Source organism: Herpailurus yagouaroundi, unplaced genomic scaffold (genome assembly GCF_014898765.1).
Source record: "Herpailurus yagouaroundi ecotype Mexico unplaced genomic scaffold, PumYag 189, whole genome shotgun sequence".
NCBI classification, from domain to species: Eukaryota; Metazoa; Chordata; class Mammalia; order Carnivora; family Felidae; genus Herpailurus; species Herpailurus yagouaroundi.
The window spans coordinates 18,508,619-18,528,549 of record NW_024412420.1 but is presented as its reverse complement, the minus strand read 5'-3'; the positions used below and the strand labels follow the sequence as shown (position 1 = coordinate 18,528,549).

Genomic DNA, 19,931 nt, shown 5'->3' with positions numbered 1-19,931 from the left:
GTACGAGCATGTGGAGCAGATGCGCCTCGTCCGGAGGAGACGGGAGCAGCTGAAGCTTCTGGGGGATTACCTGGGCCTGTGCCGAAGTGGGGCCCTGAAGGAGCTGAGCAAGAGGTGAGCGTCCCGGACACACACACACACACACACACACACACACACACACGCATGCAGCTAGTGCCCGCCCAAGACGCCCCCTTAGGAAAAATGCCAGAGCCGAGCAGAAATCACCTTCCCACTAGGTTGGGGAAATTACCGCAAGCTTTGGGAGTGGTTTTTATTTGTTCATGTATTCATTCATTTACTCGTTCATCTAACAGTTATTTACTGAGAACATACCAAGTGCTCAGCACTGAGCCAGCTTTGTGAGCTCCACACTGAGCAAGGTAGACCCGGTCCTACCCTCTCACAGGGAAGGCAGATGAGTAAGCCTAGAGCTACAACAGCCTGTAGAGCTGCTACAACAGCCTAGAGGGAGCTAGAAGGGAGGCAGGATGCCTGGAAGTACAGAGGTGAGCCCTCTAATCCGGAGTGGAGGAGGGCAGAGCCCGGAAGACTTCCTGGAGGAATGTACATAGAAGATGAGCCTTGGAGAATGAGTCAGAGTTAGAAAGGGGAAGACTCAGGAAAGAGTGTTACAGATGGAAGGAACGGTGCGCTCAGGCCCTGAATGAAGGCCCCATACGAGGGAAGAACAGAGAGAGCTCCGGGGCGTGCAAGGACGGAAGGGGGGCATGTTGTGAGAAGGCTGGACATTGTTGTCCTGCCCCCCCCCCAGTCCCCCATTCGTGGCTGCTCTGCTGCCGTCTGGCATGGCATCCCTCCTAGAATCCTCAGAAGAGGGCAAGGTTAGGGTGGGACCCTCAGGATGCCTTTGAAGAAGCTTCTGGGCCCCCAGTGCTTGGGGGCCTGCTTAGGATTGAGAGGTGATGCTGTGCTTGAGTATGAGCTTAGGGCCTTCCTGTGCCCATCGTGAACGCCTCCTAGCCCAGGCTGCGGCCTTCTTGGGGCTGTGCTGGTGGGGGAGCTGGTGCCTACTGTCCAGTTGGGCTTTGTTGCTGGGTTTCTGGGGACTCGGAGCAGTTCACAGTCCCCCTCCTCCCCGCCCCCAACCACAGTTCCGCACTGGGCTGGCCCAGAGACCACCTCTCTGATAGGTTGCAGCTCCTTGGTCCTGGCTACTGATCTCCCAGAGCCAATTCTGCCTGGCTGCTTGGGGCCCGGGCAGTGCCAGTACAGACCTCTGGGGATCTCAAGGAGCGAGCTGCTGCCGGGGAGAGGCTGGCTCCTCATAGGCTCCCAGAGCAGCCAGCTGAGCCCTGGTCTCCACGGGACCAGAAAGCCCCCTGGGTGCCACCATGAGGGACCCTAGCAGGCTGCTTCCCGGGGAGGCCTTGCCTGTCTCAATCATCAGCTGGGTGCCTGGGTCTTCACTCACTGCCCTCCTTTCTGAGATTCTCGGCCTCAGGGCTCCAGAGAATCTGCCCTCCAGACCCCCTGACCAGGGTGGTGAAATCTCCCTGTCGTCACCCACCCCAGTCAAGGGGATCTTCCACAGACCTGAGCAGACCGGGTGCCTGCAGGGTGCGTCCCAGGCACTGGCCTTGCCTGTCCGCACCCTGCTCAGATTGTTTGGTCATCGGCCTTACTGACCTGTCTGGGCGGCCCTGCTGGGCGGCCCTGCCTCTTTCTCTCTTGCCTTGTTGTTCCCATCCTTGGGTAGCAGCACCGCATACCTACTGTGCAGCCTACCAGCCTTCAAGAGAACAAGGCCACGCCAATAGAAGCAACGTGGGGCAGGGGAAAGAGCTCAGGAGCAGACTCTGCCCGGCCTCAGACTTGCTGTATGACTCAGAGAGGTTGCTTCACTTCTCTGAGCCTCATCCTTCTTGTTTATAAAATGGGCCAGTAATCCCTGTGCTCATGCGACCTTCTGGAGTTGTGGTGAGGGCCCCATGAGGGGCTCAGAGTCTGGGGAAGGGCACAGGCAGACAGACGGCCCAGGGTCAGCATGGCTTGTGCTGTGAGGGAAAGCACCTAGACCCAGCTTTGTGACAGCCAAAGGCAAGAAAGTTCCCAGAGAGGGAATGGCATCTGAGCTGAGGATTTGTAGCGTTCTGCTCTTTTCAAAAAAAAAAAAATATATATATATACATATATATATATATATATTTTTTTTTTTTTCCTTTACAAAGTTGGTCAGTACTCAAACAGTATAAAAGAATTAAGCAGGAAGTTCGGATCACTCCTCCAATCCCACTGCAGTCAGTACCGTTAGGCTCTGCTTCCAGAGCTCTGTCCTTACACGCAGGAAAAGAGTTGCCTCAATGCAAACAGCATGTACATAGTGAACTGGGATTTTGCAAAAGAACCAAGGAGAAGAAAGAGGGAGGGATGGCCTAGGTTTCCTGGCTTAAGGGGGCCTGTGATGTGGAGAAGGGCGGGAGTGTGGCTCACTGGGACCTGTGAGGGGCTCCGTGCAGCTGGATTGCAGGTGCAGAGGCCAGACCTTGAAGGTCCTGGGCACCACACCAGATTTGGATTTATCTGCTCTCGGGTTTAGAAAAGGCCAGCTTGGCAGCAGTGGGGCGCAGGGGCTGGTGCAGTAATTAGCCCAGGGAGGTGTGGAGGCCTGGCCTGGGTCCCCCAGAGTGGAGGCTGAGGACCTGAATGGTTGAGAAGGAAGGGCAGGTCTTGAGTGTGAGTAAAGTCAGGGAAGAGTTCCCTTCGCTAGCGGCAGCCCTCCGGCTGGGCTGGGCGCTCTGAGAGAAAGGCATCCTCCGATGGGGGATGGGCCTGGATGCATCTTCAGGGGCCAGAGAAGCCCCAGGGCACCTTCCCTGCCCTTGGGAAGGAGCCATCACAGAAACGCCCTGGAGGGGTGGGGAGAGGAGGTTCCTGAGTTCAGAGGAGACCCCAGCCTGGGCCTGGAACCCAGCTGTGCCAGCCTTGCCCGTGCCCTTTCCTACCCCATCACTGCTTGCAGGAGTGAAGGGGCAACCTTGCCTCTGTCTTCCAGTGTCCTCCAGAGAGCCCTGTGGATCTCTCTGACCCCTTCCCAGGCAGTCCTCCTCACACTGGAAGAGGACAGAGAGGGGTCTCCTGATTGTGGCGTGGAGAACAGAGGCCCAGAATGGCCCTGGGGTGTGGATTTCTCTCCTGACGGCCAGGATGAGCAGTGGCGTCTCACCCCCAGGCCAGCGCTTTGTCCCCTCTGGCTCGGGACTGAGCATTGTGGAGAAATCACTTGCAAGCCTCACGGAGAGTGTGACGGGCCCAGGGCACAGTGGCTTGCAAGGAAGGCCTTGGGCCTGGCTGGTCCCTGGGGCTTCCATGATGGTGGACAGAGGGCAGATAACAGAGATGACTCTCCATCCAGATCAGCCCCACCCTTCCTGCCAGCTCAGGGACAGTCTGCACACCCCCCACCCCCGCCCCCTGCATTTTCCTGGTGATGAATGGCAGCTTGCTGTTCCCAGAAAACTGGAAGTTTACTGGAGAAACCAGCTTGGTGAACGGAGCAGGTGGCCGGCAGTGTCCCCACCCTTGTGGCACAGTATGGCCTGCCTGGCTGCTTGATGGGACTTGTCATCTCTGCCCCACATGGGGTTCCCCCAGACCACACCTGAGGCCATAGTGTGGAGCATGGCCAAGCCCCCACTCCAGATGCCCTGAGGCCTGGCACCCTTCCGCCCCCAGATGTCCTGGGCATCCTGGGGCAAGTTTGCAAGCTTTCCTTAGGCTTGGAGCATTTTCCCCAACCCCAGTTACCCACGCAGGCGCACACGGCAAAGCCAGGCGGGGGTTGTCCAGGGGGGTTTCTGCAGGTGTTTCCTATCCTTCCCTCAGGCTGTAACCCCTAGGATCTCTGCCATTGGTAGGTGGAAAGTAGAGCTGTCCTTGTCCTCTGTCTCCCCCGCACCCCACCCCACCGTGAAATGGGACCCTGCTGTACTTAGGCCACGTCTCAGTGCCTCTCACGTAGCACTGAAACCGGATGCTTGACTGTCTGTCCCTCAGCTAGACCAGGGGCCACAGGAGGGCACAGACCACGTCCTATGCATTTCTGTCCTCAGCACTGTCCCTGGTATGTAATGGTGGCAATCATGACCACAGCTGACACCCACAGGCCTTCGCCGGGTGGGTAAGGATGTGAGCTCGGGAGCCAGGCTGCTGCGTTCAAGCTCCAGCTTTGCCACACACAAGCTGCGTGACCACAGGCATGTTGTTTAACCTCTCTGTGCCTCCATTTCGTCGTCTTCTCAAAGTGGGGATTCGGGTAGTACCAACCTCAGGGGATTACTGTGAGGATAAAACAGGTTAATGGATATAAGATGTGGTAGCTTTCCTCCTCCTCCTCCTCCTCCTCCTCCTCCTCCTCCTCCTCCTCCTCTTCCTCATTAGTGTTGCTTATAGACATTTTTTAATCCCTTCAAATTGTTTTGAGAAACATTTCTGCTTTATTGAAGTGTAAGTGACAAAATTACACTTTTTTTTTTTAATTTTTTTTTTAACGTTTATTTATTTTTGAGACAGAGAGAGACAGAGCATGAACGGGGGAGGGTCAGAGAGAGGGAGACACAGAATCCGAAACAGGCTCCAGGCTCTGAGCTGTCAGCACAGAGCCCGATGCGGGGCTCGAACTCATGGACCTCGAGATCATGACCTGAGCCGAAGTCGGCCGCTTAACCGACTGAGCCACCCAGGTGCCCCTATAAGATGTTTAAAGCGTACGTCACCATGCTGTGATACATGTATACGTTGCGACAGGACTCCTCCCCTCCGGGGAGGGATCCATCAGCTCATCCATCAGCTCGCTACATGTATACATGTGTATGTTTGGCGAGAGCATTTAAGTTGTACCGTCTTCGCAAATTTCAGTTACACAACACAGTGTTATCAACTGTGGCTGAGAATTACTCAGCGTTCACTGTGCCAAATGCTTTACATAAAGGAATCCTCAGAACAGCTCCATTGCTCAGGTGAGGAAACTTGAGGCTCGGCGAGGTTAAGTGATCTGCCCAAGGCCACCTGGAAGACCAAGTCCCCAACCCAGGTGGCCGACTGTGCTCTTAGGCACCGCCCTGGCCAGGTGTTCACACCCGGTGAGCAGCTGAAGGAATGAAAACAAACACGGGTTGGCCCAGATCATGGAAACCCTTATAAGGAACCTCTTATGTTTTCTTTGAAGGCTCAACCACAGGAATTACCTCTTGGAGTCTCCCCACAAGTACAGTGTCGCTGACCTCCAGCAGGTGAGAACGCCCTTCCCGGCCCCCAGGCCCCTCTAGAGAGCCCTCATTCATGGGAAATCAGCAAGGAGGACCCGGGAGGGAGGCTGCAGCTTTTCGGTACCTCAGGCTCCGCGTCTTGCTTGTCCCACGCTCCCGGGGCGATGACTGAGCGCCAGCCTCCTGCTGTAAGCAGGCACTCCAGCAAAGCCCAGGTCACAGGGGTGACAGCTGGGGACATTCCTTTCCTCGAGGGAGGGTACTGCGGATTGGGGTCTCGTCTGTCAAGCCCGTTATCCCCAGCGACCTCTGCGTATGGGGCTGCTGGACACCTGCGTTGCTCGGCCTGATTCAGGGAGGCTCTTTGGCCCAAGTGCGAAGAAACCTCTCTTGGGGTCGGAAATCTTCAGGCAGGGGGCCAGGAGCAGCAGCGGGCCACCTTTTACAGATGGCCTCAGTCTCAGCACAGCTGCCCGAAAGGCCTGGCGGCCTGACCTTGCCCTCCACAGATCGCGGACGGGGCGTACGAAGGGTTCCTCGATGCCCTGATCGGATTCGCCTCCCAGCATGTCTACCACTGTGACCTGTGCACCCAGCGTGGCTTCATCTGCCAGATCTGCCACCACCATGACATCATCTTCCCCTTCGAGTTTGACACCACCGTCAGGTATGTGGGACACCCAACCCTCCCCCCCCCCCCCAGCGGGCCCCAGCGGGCCCCAGCGGGCCAGGGAGGCAGGCCCGGCACCGTTGTGCAGCAGCACATTGAACACCGCGGCTGTGCCAGTGCCACGGGGCGGTGAGGTTGTCTAGAACAGCCGACGCCCTGGGCAGTCACGGCCAGCCCCAGTCCAGCTCCGGGGACAAGAGAGCCCTCATGGGGCCCTACCCTAGACCAGGGAAGCTGTCTTCCTAGAGAAGAGGTGACTTGCTGCCTCTTTGAGTGAGGGTCTCGGTGTTGGCATCTACAGACGGACTGAGGGAGGGACTGAATGAGTTACTGCCCTGGAGTGGTGGCACAGGCCGGGCACAAAGTGGGCGCCTGGCGGCTGGTGCCTGCCTGGCTCTCTGCTGCGGTAATCATCGTTCCTATCCCGTTACTGCTCCTGATCAGAAGCCTCTGAGTGGAAAGAGTCACCCACCAAACCTCCATTCCGGCCCACACGGGAGTGGAAAACTGAACGGGTGGGAGCATCCATTTTCAGTAGGCGTCTCCTGGCCCAGATTCAACCCCTGGGCTCAGCTTTTTAAACCGCAGAGTGTTTTCGACGTGGGCAAGAAATCATCCCCTAAGTCTCTAGCGGCCTCTCTGGAACGTGAATTAGAATCGAGGGCGTCCGCACCTGTGGTGTGACGCGGGGGTGAGCATTGTCTCCAGGCAGCGATCTGGCCGGGGGGACGCAGCGCGGCGCGTCTTGGGGCCCCGAGCAGAACCGCACTCTGCCACAGGCGCTGGTCGGGATGCCGGCCGCCCCCGGCCCCCTGGCACCAGCGGCGCTCGCGGCTCTCCCCCAGGTGCGGCGAGTGCAAGACCGTTTTCCACCAGAGCTGCCAGGCCGTGGTGAAGGGGGGCTGTCCCCGCTGTGCCCGCCGGCGCAAGTACCAAGAAAGGAGCGCTCTCCTCTAAGCCGCTGCGCCATCCCCGGCCCGAGACTGTGGAGCAGCGGCTCGCTGGCAGCCCGGCCGCCTGTGGCATCAGCCTGCATACTCTCGAGGTGTCCCAGCCGTGTCCCCTGCCGGGAGGACACAGATGCGACCGGAGCACGAGCCTACCAGACGAAGCCCTCGAGGATGTCGCCCAGTCCCTCTACCACCCGTCTGCTCCACAAGGTGGGGATGCCATCAGATGCCCCCCCCCCCCCCCCCCGTCCCAGGGGAAGCGGGGAGGGGAGCTTTGCACTAACCAGGCCCCAGCTCACCTCACAGACACGGCACCTCCATCAGGGCTCTTCAAACACTGTGGAAACCACACTTGGGCACGTGCTCAGTTCCACATTCCGGATTCAAAAAAGGTCTAGTTTTTTAAGGTGGGTTTTTTCCCTTCATATTTCAATAGAAAATATTTTTTTATTCTTGACCCTACACAAGTCACCCGAGAAATCCAGACATTCTCATGCGGAGCAAACACGTGGGAACATTTGGCCTGCGGGCCAAAGGCGGGTGGCTGGGTAGGCAGGCCGCCGCTGGGCCAGAACTGTCAGCTCTACGGGTGCCTTTCCTTCACTCGCGCCTGACACTGCTGCCCACGGCTCAAATACGACATGCCAAACCGCCCAGGGGCTGTCGGGGTCGGTCCGATTACCACCCTCTTCCTCTCCCTCGCCTCTTTTCGCCCTACCCTGCCCTCCTCACCTGAAAAGCCCGTCACCTCTCTCCGCGTCAGAGCCCCCTGGCTCCGCCGTAGCCCGGGCTCTCGGTCCCTGCGGGAGAAGGGAGGGACTCGGAACCAGCACTGTGAGCACTTTGAGCCCTCGCTTGGTCCAGGGCCGGGTCATCATCTTGCCCACCCCTCAGCCCCGTGCCCTCCTCACCTACAGCAGACCCAAAGCCAGCCGGGCGGGGCTGCTGCAGACACACTCTCAGGGGGACACCCCCCACCCCCCACCGCCTGACTGACCCCTGCTGGGACAGAGGAAGGCGGGGGGGCCCACAGAGAGGGCAGTGAGCCCAGGCCAGCCTGGGCACCGTGGAGCGGTGACCCCCGTCCTCCCAGGAAGAGTGCCAGCCGTGCTGCGGCGATGTGTGGGGGCGGCCGCCTCGTGGGAGGGATGCCTAGCCTCAGTTTACAAAGCCATGAATTCACAAAGCTTTGCTGGACTGGCCCGGAGGGGGCGCCACCAGAGACTAGAGAATTTCCCTGGAGCACGATTGCCTTTTGAAGGGGTGTGGGGTAGAGTGCGAGCCTGGAATGGTTTGCAAAGTGATGTTTAGACCCTGTGGTTTGGGAGCGATTCCCCTGCTGCCTTCCCCCATCTCTCCTGGACCCATCACCCCCCTGACCCCCAGCCCTGGGCCCTCTGGCCATCCTGTCAGCTCTCAGCTTGGATTGGGGGCCTCAGGTGGAGACTGCCTTTCACTGTCAAGAGATGAATCTACTCCCACCTCTCCCCTGGGGTGATTCGGCTGCTGAGTCACCTGCCCAGCCCTGTGTAGCTGGATAAGTTGTGCAATAGAAGAGAGGAGGTGGTAGGCAGGTGGGGGAGGGGGCTGCCACACAGCCTGTCTGTCCCCTGTCACGGAAACAGTACGCACCTATGCCCGGCACACCAAAGCCTCCTAAACGGGGAAGCGGATCCCTATCCTCAGCCCGCACCCCCACAGCCAGCATTAATGCCCCACCGCAGACCCAGCGCGGCCGGCCAGAGCCACAGATGCCCCAGATCCCCCAGTGGCCCAGAGCCGGCCTGGGACAGCGGGTGGTGCCGCCCAGGCCGGGCCTCATCTCAGGCCCTTGAGAACAATGTGCGCACCAGAAGGTGCCCTAGGAGGCAACAGGAGTGAGGCCCCAGAGGAGCTCGCTTAGGCTGTGTGGGGCTTGCGCCCCCCCCCCCTCCTCCTCCCCCTCCACCCCCACCGGGGATTAGCAGCATTAACTACAACTCACCCTCTCCCCAGTACCAGAAAGCTGCTGATGCTTCCCGATGAGTTGACTCTTACCCTCTCACCTCCAATGGAAAGCTGATGTGAACCTCAGTGGTGCCCACACTATTTTTAAAACGCCATTTTATGCAATAAACTGTTTTCTAGTGAGGCGCATTGGCCCCGAACGGCGCTTTGCAATGTACTGAAGGAACTGCTGCTGTGTGATTTTTGAATGATTTTGCAGTAAAGACCTGATCTTTCTCACCTCTGGTCTCGCTTCTGAATCCCGACGCTGCCAGTGGTTGGGAGGAAACCACCAGCCATCCTGCCGTCTGATGCCCCTGCCCCCACCGACTCTCATTAGTCCCTGGGCACACAGGAGGCCTGGAGAGGGGTGGCCGGCGGTAAACATTGTGCACCAGAAGTGGGCATGCAGGGGAGGAGGGGTGACCGTGTTCAGTCTGTCCCCCTCCCACTAGGAGTCAGAGTCTGTGGCAGGGAGAGGGGGGTAGCATCTCTGGGCCTTTGGGTAGATTTACCCGCATACACTGATGCCTGAAATGCCACCACAATGGCTTCTTCCCTGTGCCTGTCCACCGATCCCCGACACTGGAACGTGAGAAATCTCAGGACCGTGTCCCACTGGGTTATCCAAAGCCAGAGAAGGGGCTCAGGGAGGGAAGGCTGAGGAGGGCCAGAATCAGGGCTCCTGGCTTTTAGGGCTCCAAGGGGACTTTACTTGGCTGCTTCCTTCCTCTGAAGTTCCAGGAGAAGCCCACCACTGCCCATCATAAGGACAGAAGAAGGAAACACGCGTTCCAGGGAAATCAGGTTGCAGGAAAGTGGGATTGAAACACATTTGGCCCTAAGGTTTCTGGTCCTTGAAGACACCTTTCAGCCCACGAGAGAGCGTCTTCTGTGTATCCTCTGAGCCCCAGCTTCCCTCCAGGGCCTCAAGTCCCTCCAGGGTTGTAGGGGGTGGGCTCTGAAAACACAAAAGGAACTGGGTTCGAGCGCTGGGGACCAAGGCCAGGGTCACGTGGCCTGGGTGCTACCCTGCCTTTGGTCTCAGTGCCTCCACCCTCAGCAAGGTGCCTCTGAGGACGTTTGTGTCTCTCTTCCCCCTCCTGCCTAGAGAAGAATGGGGGCTTTGGAGACCTCAATCACACCCAGAGGAGGAGGACAGCTCATCTGATAATAAAAATAATGTTAATAGCTCTGTGCATCCTTCCGATACTAATGTGATACTACTACTGAATTGTATGTACTTCGTACATCTCATTCAATCTTCCTAAAGATCCTGTGAAGTAGGTGGTGGTGTCCCAAGTTCACGGGAAAGAAAAGATGCTGAGGTGAGCGAGTCCACTTCCAGGACACCCTAATGGACAGCTTGGAGGGTGGCCCTCTTCCAGTGGAGGATCCAGGAGGCAGGGGGATGGAACCACGCAGCGGGAGGGAAATCTGGCCCCTCCAGAAGGAGTTGAGGAGGCTCCCTCCCTTCCCCCGTCATGCCACCCTCCTGGCCCTGCCGCTTCCACGTCGCTGGAGATAGCCAGGTGTGGCCCGGGATCCCAGGGGGTGCAGGGGGGAGGGTGGCGTCTGAGCTCCTAGGGCGCTGGCCCGGCCCAGAGGGGACAGGAAGCCGGGACACCGGGGATTGTCTCTAGCAGCCGCAGCCCAGCCTCAGCCCGGGAGGAAGTTCTGCCGGGCGCTCTCGGCTGGTGCCTCCCTCGCTGTATTGTTGAACAGGAAACCGGGCTGTGCGGGAGCTGGGCGGTGGAGGAGGGAGCGCCGGCCGCCGAAAGCACGCGTACCTGCCGGGACAAGTGGAGGCGAAGCCGGTGATCGGACGCCCCAAGGTGCCAGGGCCGGGCCGGGCCGGGCGGGGGTTGCTGAGCCGGGGTTGGGGGAGCGCGGTGCGGCAGGTGGCGGGTCCTCACCCGGGAGCGCCGCGCGCGCCTGCTCCCCTTCACCGGGCGCTGGGGAGGGAGCCGCGCGGGCCCGGGAGCAGGGCCGCGCGGGGCGGATGTCCCCCGCGCGGAGCGGAGATCCGAAGGGCTGCCCTCCGTCCGGGGACAGGCGGGGCCCGAGTCCAGGCCCCGGCGCCGCTGTGGCTCGCGTCGCCCGGGCAGTGCAGGAAAAGCACCTCCTGGCGACGGGTCAGTCCTGAAGTTCCAGGGATCCTACCGGCCCCTCTGGCTCCCCCAGAGTTGGGGAAGGAGACGAGACCCGGGTCCCCTCCCCACCCAGCCCGAGCCCCTGCGCTCCGGTGGGGATCTCTGCCGTGGGAACTCCAGGCCCGGCCGAGCTGCGCCCGGAAAGGGCCGGGGGAGGGCGGAGGTGGGTCCGAAGCGAGTGGTGCGAGCAGTCGGGCTGGAAAGGGCTTGTAGTGGTGATTCGGGGTGCATAGGGCTTCGGTTGTAACCCTGGGCGAGACAACGAACCGGGGTCGAGCTGTCCCAGAGCAGCGCGCCCGCGGGACGCAGAGGCTCGAGGACAACAAATCCCAGCGCGGGAGGCTCAGGGGTGGGACCCTACCCACCTTGGGCTCCGCTGACGACCCCGCAGGGCCCCTTCAGTCGCAGCCCCTACAGCGCCCTCCCTCCCTTCGCCTTCTCTTGCTGTGCGTCCCACTCCCGGTGTCCCCCACCCGCCCAGACACACTCATTCAGGCTCCTCCTGACCCCTCCGAGATACCGCTGCGTTGGGGATTCGGGGGCAGCCCTCCTGAGCATCCCTCTCCTTCTTTGCTCCCCTTGCCAGCTCCTGATCCCGGAGGTCTCTCCTGCTTAGCCCTTGGAAGCCCCGCCCTTGGAAAGAGATGGCAGGGGCCTGATCTGCATCCATCCGCGGACTCCGCCGGTCCTGCCCATGGGCCCGCAGAGACTTGCCCTGCCAACGTGAGTGAGAGGCGGGGGTCCAGGGGAAGGTGACGGGAAGGGGTGTCCTCCCTGGGGGTTGTTGGCTTAACTACAGGCAGTTCACTGTAACTTCAGGGCCCAAGAGTGCAACCCTTTCCCCAACAAGGGAAGCTGGAGAAAGTAGTGAAGAACGCTCTGTGCCCCTGGCCAGACCCTGCACCTCCACCCCACCCCCAGGTCAGACCCTGTTCTTTGGGTTCCTCAACCTCAGCAAGCCACCGAGCTCCCCAGCTGCTGGTCCCCGGACACCTCTATGGGGCAGGAGATGGGATCAGTGCAAAGGCTTGGAGGGACCAGCCACTTATGGAAGAGGGTACCGACTCATCTCTTTGATGGAGAGACAGGCGGATTTACAGTTAGGCTCGGACTCCCAACACCACATCAAGCGCCAAGCTAAGCTGGCGTGGAGGGCGGTGGGTTGTGGCGATCACTCCGGGAGAGCTTTGGGGAGGACGCCGCAGGGGCAGTCACTGTCACAAAGTGCATTCTCTAGGGGCCACTCTCCTGGGGCAATGTGGAGATCACAGGGCTGGTGGGTAAGCCGCGAGGGCCGAGCCTCACTCCGGAGGTGGAGGTGGGAGCTGGAGAACAGGCGGTGGTGCAGGACAGTCTGGGCGGGCCAGGCCTCGGGTTCACGTCCGCAGCCAAGCCGCTGGGGAAGGAAAGAGAAACCGAGAGAACCGGTTCTCCGGCCTTGGCAGTCAGGTCCCTCAGCCAAGGCCCTTGGACTACGCGAGGCAGGGGCATTCCCCGGGATAGAGCGGTGCCGGGGTGGTTCCCAGAGCCCTGCGCCTCAACCCTGATTCCGCGGGCCGGGGGCGCGGGAGCCTGGAGGGAAGAGGCTCCGGGCACGCGGATTTCCTGAAGGCTGGAGACGTCTGGGGCGGGACAGGCAGGGCAGGGGGCGGGGCGAGGGGAGTGGCGGCGGGGGTGGGTGGGTAGAGAATGGGCTGTTCTTCCCACTTCACAGACCTGTAAACCGAGGCCCAGTCAACTTTTAGGCAAATGTGGTGACTTTATCGCGGTCAATCATCCCAACTCTTTGGGTCAAGGCTTCCTTGGCTGTAAAGCTGGACCAATATTACACACAATTTCTCCACCAAGGGATCGAACCGGGACTCAAATCTCGTAATCAATGCCACGGGATGAAGGCATTGTCAGAATGAAGGTATTGTCATAATTCCATGAGTGAGTGTAAGAATGAGAACCTTGGAGATTATTTTATCCAAGCCCCCCATTTTTGAGCTAGGAAATTAACGCACATAAGGAATGCAGCACTGGGACTCGAACCCAGGTCTTCTGTCCCTCTGCGCTTCCCGGCTCGGTGGCCCTGACCTCCGCGCCCCTCCTCCTTGTCACTCACAGGGAAACGCCAGGGCCGCGATGGCGGCGGACGTCGAGGGGGACGTGTACGTGCTGGTGGAGCATCCCTTCGAGTACACGGGCAAGGACGGGCGCCGCGTGGCCATCCAGCCCAACGAGCGCTACAGGCTGCTGCGCCGAAGCACGGAGCACTGGTGGCACGTGCGGCGCGAGCCCGGCGGCCGCCCCTTCTACCTGCCCGCGCAGTACGTGCGCGAGCTGCCGGCGCTCGGGGACCCGGCCACCACCTCCACGCCACCCGCGCTCCGCCCGGGGCCCGTGGTCCCGGAACCGCTCGCCTACGACTACCGCTTCGTGAGCGCGCCGGTGTCCGCGGGCCCCGACGGCACGCCCGCCGAGCCCCGGGGCCGCGTGGGCTCCCTGTGCGGCCCCGCGCGGCGCGGCGCCGCCACCCAGCGCAGCAGCCTGGCGCCGGGCCTGCCCACCTGCTTGTACACGCGGCCCGCGGCGCCGGTGCGGCCCGCCCAGTCCCTGGACGACCTGGCGCGCGCCGCCGTCGCGCCCCCTGCCGGCCTCCTCGGGAGCGCGGGCAGCTTCAAGGCCTGCAGCGTGGCGGGCTCCTGGGTGTGCCCGCGACCCCTGGCGCGCAGCGACTCCGAGAACGTCTACGAGGTCGTCCAAGACGTGCGCGGCCCGCCACGGGAGGAGCGCCCGCAGCAGGTACGGGGAGCGGGGTGGCGGGCCGGGGTGCTGCGCCGCTCCGGGCCCGGACTCGAGGAGACCCCCCTCGGTTTAGCGTCCGGCTCGACGGGGCGGCAGTCACCGCCGAGCCTCACTTTTCAAAACCACGGAAAGAGAAGGGTGCAGGCTCCCGGTCACTTATGGGCAATTCCGAAATGCCAAAGCTCCCTGGAGTCCAAAGGTTTCCCGTAACTTAGTTGGTGGTAAAAATTTTGATTTGAACCGATGTCAAGCTGTGGGTGGTCTTTATTTATTACATTTAGTTTTACTACGCAAGTGCAGATGAACCGGATTACAGTGTACTGCTCCAAGCCTTGCTGGCAGGTGTGTGCTCCGTTATTACCTTTCTAAAATCCACAACATTCCGAAACGCGCCCGGATATGGAGTTGTGGACCTGCGGGCCACTCCACCTGCCTTTTCTTAGAGGAGCTTAGGGGTCAGATGAGATAGTGGATGTGGAAGTCAGGGATCTGCTTCCTTTTTTGGCTTCTTCCGATATTTCAGTTCCCCCTTTAAAAAAAAAAAAAAAAAGACAATTTTTGATTTGTTTGTTTCAGGAAGTGGTCCAGTGATAGTGTGTTTTTTTCGTTTCAGAACCCAGTTGTTAATTTAGGAAATCGAAAATAGAGCACGTTTTAAAAACACTTTTACATCCTCAGAATCCTTCGGATGACCCTGACATCTTCAACTTTAGGAACTTTTTGGGTCGGTGGTTGGGGAGATGTGGAGGGAGGATGCACAGACCTCCTTTTTGACATCTGCCTTTTGACAGCTGGGTAATTATGGGCAATTCATTTCCTCTCAGAGGGTCTCGATTTGTCCTTTGGCCCAAAGAGGGGTGGAAAGTGTGGATGGATGATCCCTAAACCTTGTAAGTCTCTGATTTCTTTCTTTGTACTTCATGTAATGTATTTGTTGTCAACATTGATGCCTGGCCCATGCCAGGACTGAGTGTGGGATGCCCAGAGGAAGGAAGCACCTTCCCGGGCTGGGAGCTCCTGGGTCTCCCCTCCGCCCATCTGGTTACAGTGCAAAGAGCTCAGGATTTGAAGCTTAGAGAGACTGGAATTTGACCCTGCTGGGTCACCTGCCAGCTGCAGAGGAGTCACTTAACTCCCCAGCCCCAGTGTCCTCGTGTGTAAGCGCAGGACAAAACCTAAGGATTAGTGTTGTGAGCCTTCAACGAGGTGAGGCATGGAAACGCTTGGCACGTAGTAGGCGCTCCACCGAGGCTGGCCAGGGTCGCATTCGGTATCCTGGTCTGCGCCAGCTTTGCTCCCGTTTCTGCAAGGAGCAGCCCGCCCCCTTGTGGTCATGACGGGGAATAGCAACCGGCGCGTGGGGACGAGGATGGGGACTCCGCCCAGAAGGAACCAGAGGGGTAGGGGGGTGGGAAATAATGTGCCCGGCCGTCTCTGCTGGCCAGTTGGCCCCCTTCTCTGGGACAGATGGCTGGATACCAGTGCTCTTTACCCCGGCGTCCCTCCGTTTCCCGGACAGGCTCTCGGAGGTGCATTCCAGGACCTTTCCACATCCCCTGTCCAGCTTGCCCCTCTTTCTTTCCGCACAGTATAGTGGTGTGTCCGAGGGGTGGTGCTCGCGCAGGGAAGAACTGGGGCGTCTGCCAGAGACCCGGGTATTGATGGAAATACTCTGCCCGGTCCCACTTCTGGCCCTAATGAATGCACTGTATGGCCTCAACAAGAGGCTTAGTACCTCTGGTCTGGTTTCCTCCCCGTGTAATGGGTATGATCTCACACTTCCTGTGACCCTGCTTTATTCCAGTGTCAGCTGTGGGCCTCCCTGACACCCCAGCCCCTACACACTCCTGGCGTGGGGAGTTGCCTGTCTCCTGGGAAGGAAACCCCATTCTCCTTTTAGTTACTCAAGGCAGCATTTAGAGGAAGAATTTCCTGAATGGTGAGCCTGCCTGTTTCTTCTTGGAGGAGGCAGGAGAGGCAGCTCCTACCTTTCCCCTTCATTCACTCATTAACTAAGCATGAGGTGACCTTGCACTTGCCGAGCATCTGGTGAGGCAGAGTCCCAGGCCTGGAGGGCCACCATCTGGGTCAGGAGCCTGGCAAGAGGGGACAGATGCCTCAGGCCGGCATGGCCCAGGCCATCTGAGATAAAAAGGACACCCAGTGTACTGCGGTGCCCAGGCATGGGTGCAGGTGTGAGATGGGGCACCCCTGGGGCCTTTCAGCCCCGCCCCCACCCTGCGCTGCTGGGGCTCTGGTGGGGAGTGTGTGGCGCCTGGGGGGCGGGGCCTCATGGCCCTCGCCAGGAATTCGGACGTCACCGTGCAGCTACCGGGAGACTCTCAGAAGAGAAGGGAGTGGGGTTCAGAAAGGACCCCCTTGGCTGGAACTTTAAGAGTGGCAGAGGACTTTCATGGTCTCCCAGGCATGCGGTGATGACAGGAGAGGTTCGGGAAGTGGATTTCGAGGGAGCTGGTGGCTGATGGGCTGAGGAGGGCGGGAGAGAAGTCAGGATGAGTCCCAGCCTCCCAGTGTGCGCAGACAGTGGTCTGTTTATGGCGGGGACACTGGGAAGGCGTGGGAGGAGTCCTGGAGCTGCCCAGCATGTGGTGTGGAGATGTGGGGGGCGAGGGAGCATGTGGACCGGGGGACCACAGCCCTGGGCCCAACACATTTGGGTGACCAGGGGAGGGAAGAGAAGGAAGTGTAAAACACAGTCAGGGAACAAGGAGGAGAAGCAGGAGAGTGCTGGTCCAGACACCGAGAGGTGTCCAGAAGGAAGGGGAAGTTAGACAAAGGCCATCGAACATTTATCGGAAGTGGTGATCGCAAGGTCAGCAGCCACTTTATCAGTAGGGGGTTACCAAAAGCAGAAGGCAGAGGTCAGAGGGTGAAGATGAGGGTGCAGGGCCGAGTGGAGACCGCTCAGAAGCATGGCAGGGAAGGGAGAAGTGCCGTGTGGCCAGAGGCATGTGGAGGTCGAGAGGGGGGCTCCCCAAATCTGAGTGAGTGGGCAGCAGCCAGAGGAGCTGGTTGACGAGACGGGATCCCAGGACACAGGTGTGAGGGTGATGCGCAGGGCAGACGGGGAGGGACCCACTCCCTCTGAGGCAAGGGCCAAGGATGTGAGGATGGAGGGGACACAGGGTCAGGCTCATCGGGGACTGGGAAGCCTTGGACAAGGGGAGAGGGTGGCATGGGTGTAGGACAATTGGCAGAGGCGGGGACCCTCAGAAGAGAGAAGCCTCCTCGCCCACCGTGTGGCGTTTCACGGCCTTGTCATCTACCACGCGCCAGTGGATGGTCAAAGTGCGCTGGTCAAAGCGCTGGACACTGGGGACACAAAGCATGGTGGCGCATGACGTGATCCTGCGCCACAGGGGCTAGTGATCCCGTGGGCTCTCACTCAAAGGCTCCCACTCCCAGCAGCTCTGAAGGCAGGCCTGCATGGAAGGGCGCCCCCCTGTGCCAGAGTGCAGAGGTTCAGAGAAGTTGAGTGGCTGGCTGAAAGTCACCCAGGCAGGAGTTGGCTGAGCGGGAGTCAGTTCCCGTACCTCCTGACCCTGAACCCCACCCTAGTTACCAGGCTCAGTCTCAGGCAGGTGGCCTGCAGGCCATAGCCAGCCTGTTCCCCTCTACTCTACTCCCTCCCTCGCTGAGGAGGGGCTTTCGAGCCTGGGGAAGCCAGGTGAGGAGGGGCCTCTGAGACTCCTCCCCTGCTGAGTCCATTTCTGGGTGCAGTCACCATCCCCGGTCACCATCCCCGCCCCGGGGCCTCAGGCCAGCCCTCTGGACTGGAGCCCGCCCCTGCTGCCCAGGCATTGGCCACTGGGAGGAAAGAGTTACAGCCGGGGCCTCTGCAAACGGCCTGGCCGGTGCCCCACCTGAGCAGGCGGCCTGGACTGGAAGGAGCCCCGGGGCCCTGGCTCCCTGTCCTCTTCAGAGAACTGTGAGTGACCATTCATATGGTTGCACAGGGGGCGGGGGCGGGCCGTGGCAGTTGCCCACTCTCTCCCCTTCTTCCCTGACCTCCCCCCTCCTTGGTCTTCTCCTGTACCCCTGCTGAAACTCACCTGCCCGGTGACTTGCCCGGAGGCGCCCCTGCCTCCTCTCCGGATCCCAGGCCTGGCACCCACTCCGTGGGACAGACTCTGAGGGCAGCCCAGGGCAGCTGTGATTGAGGCCTCGGACAAACCCACCTGGGTCCCCTTTGGGTGGGGACCAGCCATGGGCCCTCTGGAAAGGGGGGTGCTGGTAAGAGCAGGGGAGCTGAGGCCAAGGGGAGGGTCTCCGGAGTCCTTCCTCCTCCCAGCCACTGTCTTTCTCACCTCCCCAGGCGGCCCAGCTGGTTTGTTCATCCCTGGGCTGACCTTTCCTCCCCATGACTCACCTTCAGCCCCAGGCGGACCCTGGAACCCCACTGCCCAGCTTCTGACCTGACCCATGAAAGAGCAGCTCCGTGGGTAGCCCCCCTCCCATCCTCACCCCACATTCCTGGCCAGTACTCCTCCCCAGCCACCCACCACTCCCAAGGCAACCTCCCACCCTGCAGGCCCCGTGTCAGCCCCTGGGGCCCCGTGGGGGGCCCCTGGGTGATCTCCCCTGAGCCTGGGCCCCATTCCTCACCTCTCAGTCTCTGGTTCCCCTCAGCACCCCAGGTCTCCTGAGACAGGCCCACCTGCCTCCCCACTTCCTTCCTGAGCCCCAGCAGCCGGCCTCTTTCTCCGTCTATTTTCTCCACCCTTCCTGGAGCTGTGTTCAGTAGTGGGAAGGACCAGGTGGTTGGTTATGAATGCCAACCCCGATGGCTGCTCAGTGCCCCGTTCCCGGCATGGGAGAGCCCATCAGGCCCGGGCTCAGCTGATCAGAACGTGGTCGGGGTTCCAGACTGGAGTGTCAGAGGACAGTTGATGTTGGTTGGCGTTGAGGGAATTAGGGCTGCCAGGACGGGGTCCGAGGGACATAGGGGTTCTTGCAAGGATTGTCCCTCGCTCTTGCCAAATTGAGGAAGGTCTGTGGTGCGCGGGGATTTCCAGAGCACCTGCTTAGGCACAGTGAGGCCTGCAGGGCCCTTGTGTCCAGGCTCTGGACTCCTATAGGTGCCACCCTGCGTCCTCTCCTTCCCCTGGGTGGAGATCCACCATGAGGCATCAGGTGAGCAGGGCAGGGGTCTCCGTCCAGGCTTCCGTGTCTGTCCTGGGGGCTGGGCCAGTTGGGCCTGAGAGAGGAAGCCGGAAGAACCAAGAAACGTGCCAGAAGGGGGCCTGCCTCCAGATCCCCGCCCCCCGCCCCCCCCCCCAGCCTCCTTCCTGCCTCATCTCCACAACTGGAGCGCTCCTGGAATTGTCTGAATTTATAAATTACTATCCCCCCCACCATCATAGAAATAGTTTAATATCCCTACATATATTTGGTTAACGGGGGTGGGGGGGTGGAATTTCAATCTAATGACTATTAGCATTTTGGTTTCTTTCCATTCATTCTGCTTTGCTCTGTGTCTGAGAGTTTTACAGACCCAGGGCATCACGGTGCGCTGACAGTGAGACGGTAACTTTTCACTCGCCGTGTCATTGATTCAGTAAATGGCAGGTGCTGGACTGGGCAGTGAGAGCCAAAGAAAAACAAGGCGTGGTCCCTGCCCTCAGGTAGTTTACTGTCTGGGAGGAGACCTTGGCAAGCCAACTGACAGTTACGATGTGGTGTGGATGCTGTGTGGAGCCCTCCTCCCCAGAACCTCGCTAGCCAGAGAGAAATTTCTCTAGGATTGCCTCCTGGCCAAGGAAGGGAGACAGCAGGTGAATCCTAAAGGTTTCCACAAGTCAGCCTCTCCCGTGAAACCCTCTGCACCTGGCGCTTTGTCAGTGGCAGACTTTTTTCTCATCAACCGTGATTTGGTCTTTTCAAGTTTTCCACCAGTTCTCGCTAATTTGGGCCATTTTATATTTTACTGGGAAAGCATTCGTTTTTTTACTGGATTTGTAAAATCTCCACTTTTAATTTTATTTATGGGTTTCTTTGTGACCAAGTCAATGACTTTTCTAAGAGTTTCATAGACCTGGAAAAATCGTATATTTTTTATTTAAGGGATGTAAGGTCCCCTATGTATCAAACCAAGCTGATTGATTATATTAGTCAAACTTGCATTTCCTTTGTA

At 59.6% G+C, this 19,931-nt stretch overlaps 2 protein-coding genes across 6 annotated transcripts in view; both read left to right on the top strand.

Annotated features, from left to right (window-relative positions):
• The first annotated feature begins 6 nt into the window (after positions 1-6).
• Positions 7-9,074, top strand: PLEKHM1 (pleckstrin homology and RUN domain containing M1). 3 transcript variants are annotated; one of them, XM_040497874.1, is made up of 4 exons: positions 7-114; positions 5,189-5,252; positions 5,738-5,895; positions 6,744-9,074. In XM_040497874.1, exons 1-4 carry the CDS (start codon positions 20-22, stop codon positions 6,853-6,855), a joined length of 429 nt encoding a protein of 142 aa, XP_040353808.1. In that variant the 5' UTR covers positions 7-19; the 3' UTR covers positions 6,856-9,074. The 3 variants fall into 3 exon arrangements, with proteins under 3 accessions (XP_040353808.1, XP_040353807.1, XP_040353805.1); XM_040497873.1 differs by lacking the exon at positions 6,744-9,074 and having other exon boundaries at positions 5,738-6,735; XM_040497871.1 differs by lacking the exons at positions 5,189-5,252; positions 5,738-5,895; positions 6,744-9,074 and adding an exon at positions 3,017-4,574.
• A 1,211-nt stretch (positions 9,075-10,285) lies between these two features.
• ARHGAP27 (Rho GTPase activating protein 27) overlaps positions 10,286-19,931 on the top strand; it is a 31,536-nt gene continuing 21,890 nt past the window's right edge. For 2 of the 3 annotated variants that reach the window (XM_040497868.1, XM_040497867.1), the window contains exons 1-3: positions 10,286-10,669; positions 11,574-11,710; positions 13,097-13,774. In XM_040497868.1, the coding sequence (XP_040353802.1) occupies positions 13,115-13,774 (660 nt within the window). In that variant the 5' untranslated portion in view covers positions 10,286-10,669; positions 11,574-11,710; positions 13,097-13,114. Of the gene's footprint in view, positions 10,670-11,573; positions 11,711-13,096; positions 13,775-17,570; positions 17,727-19,931 lie in introns of those variants that run through there. The other variant, XM_040497870.1, reaches the window with a different exon arrangement.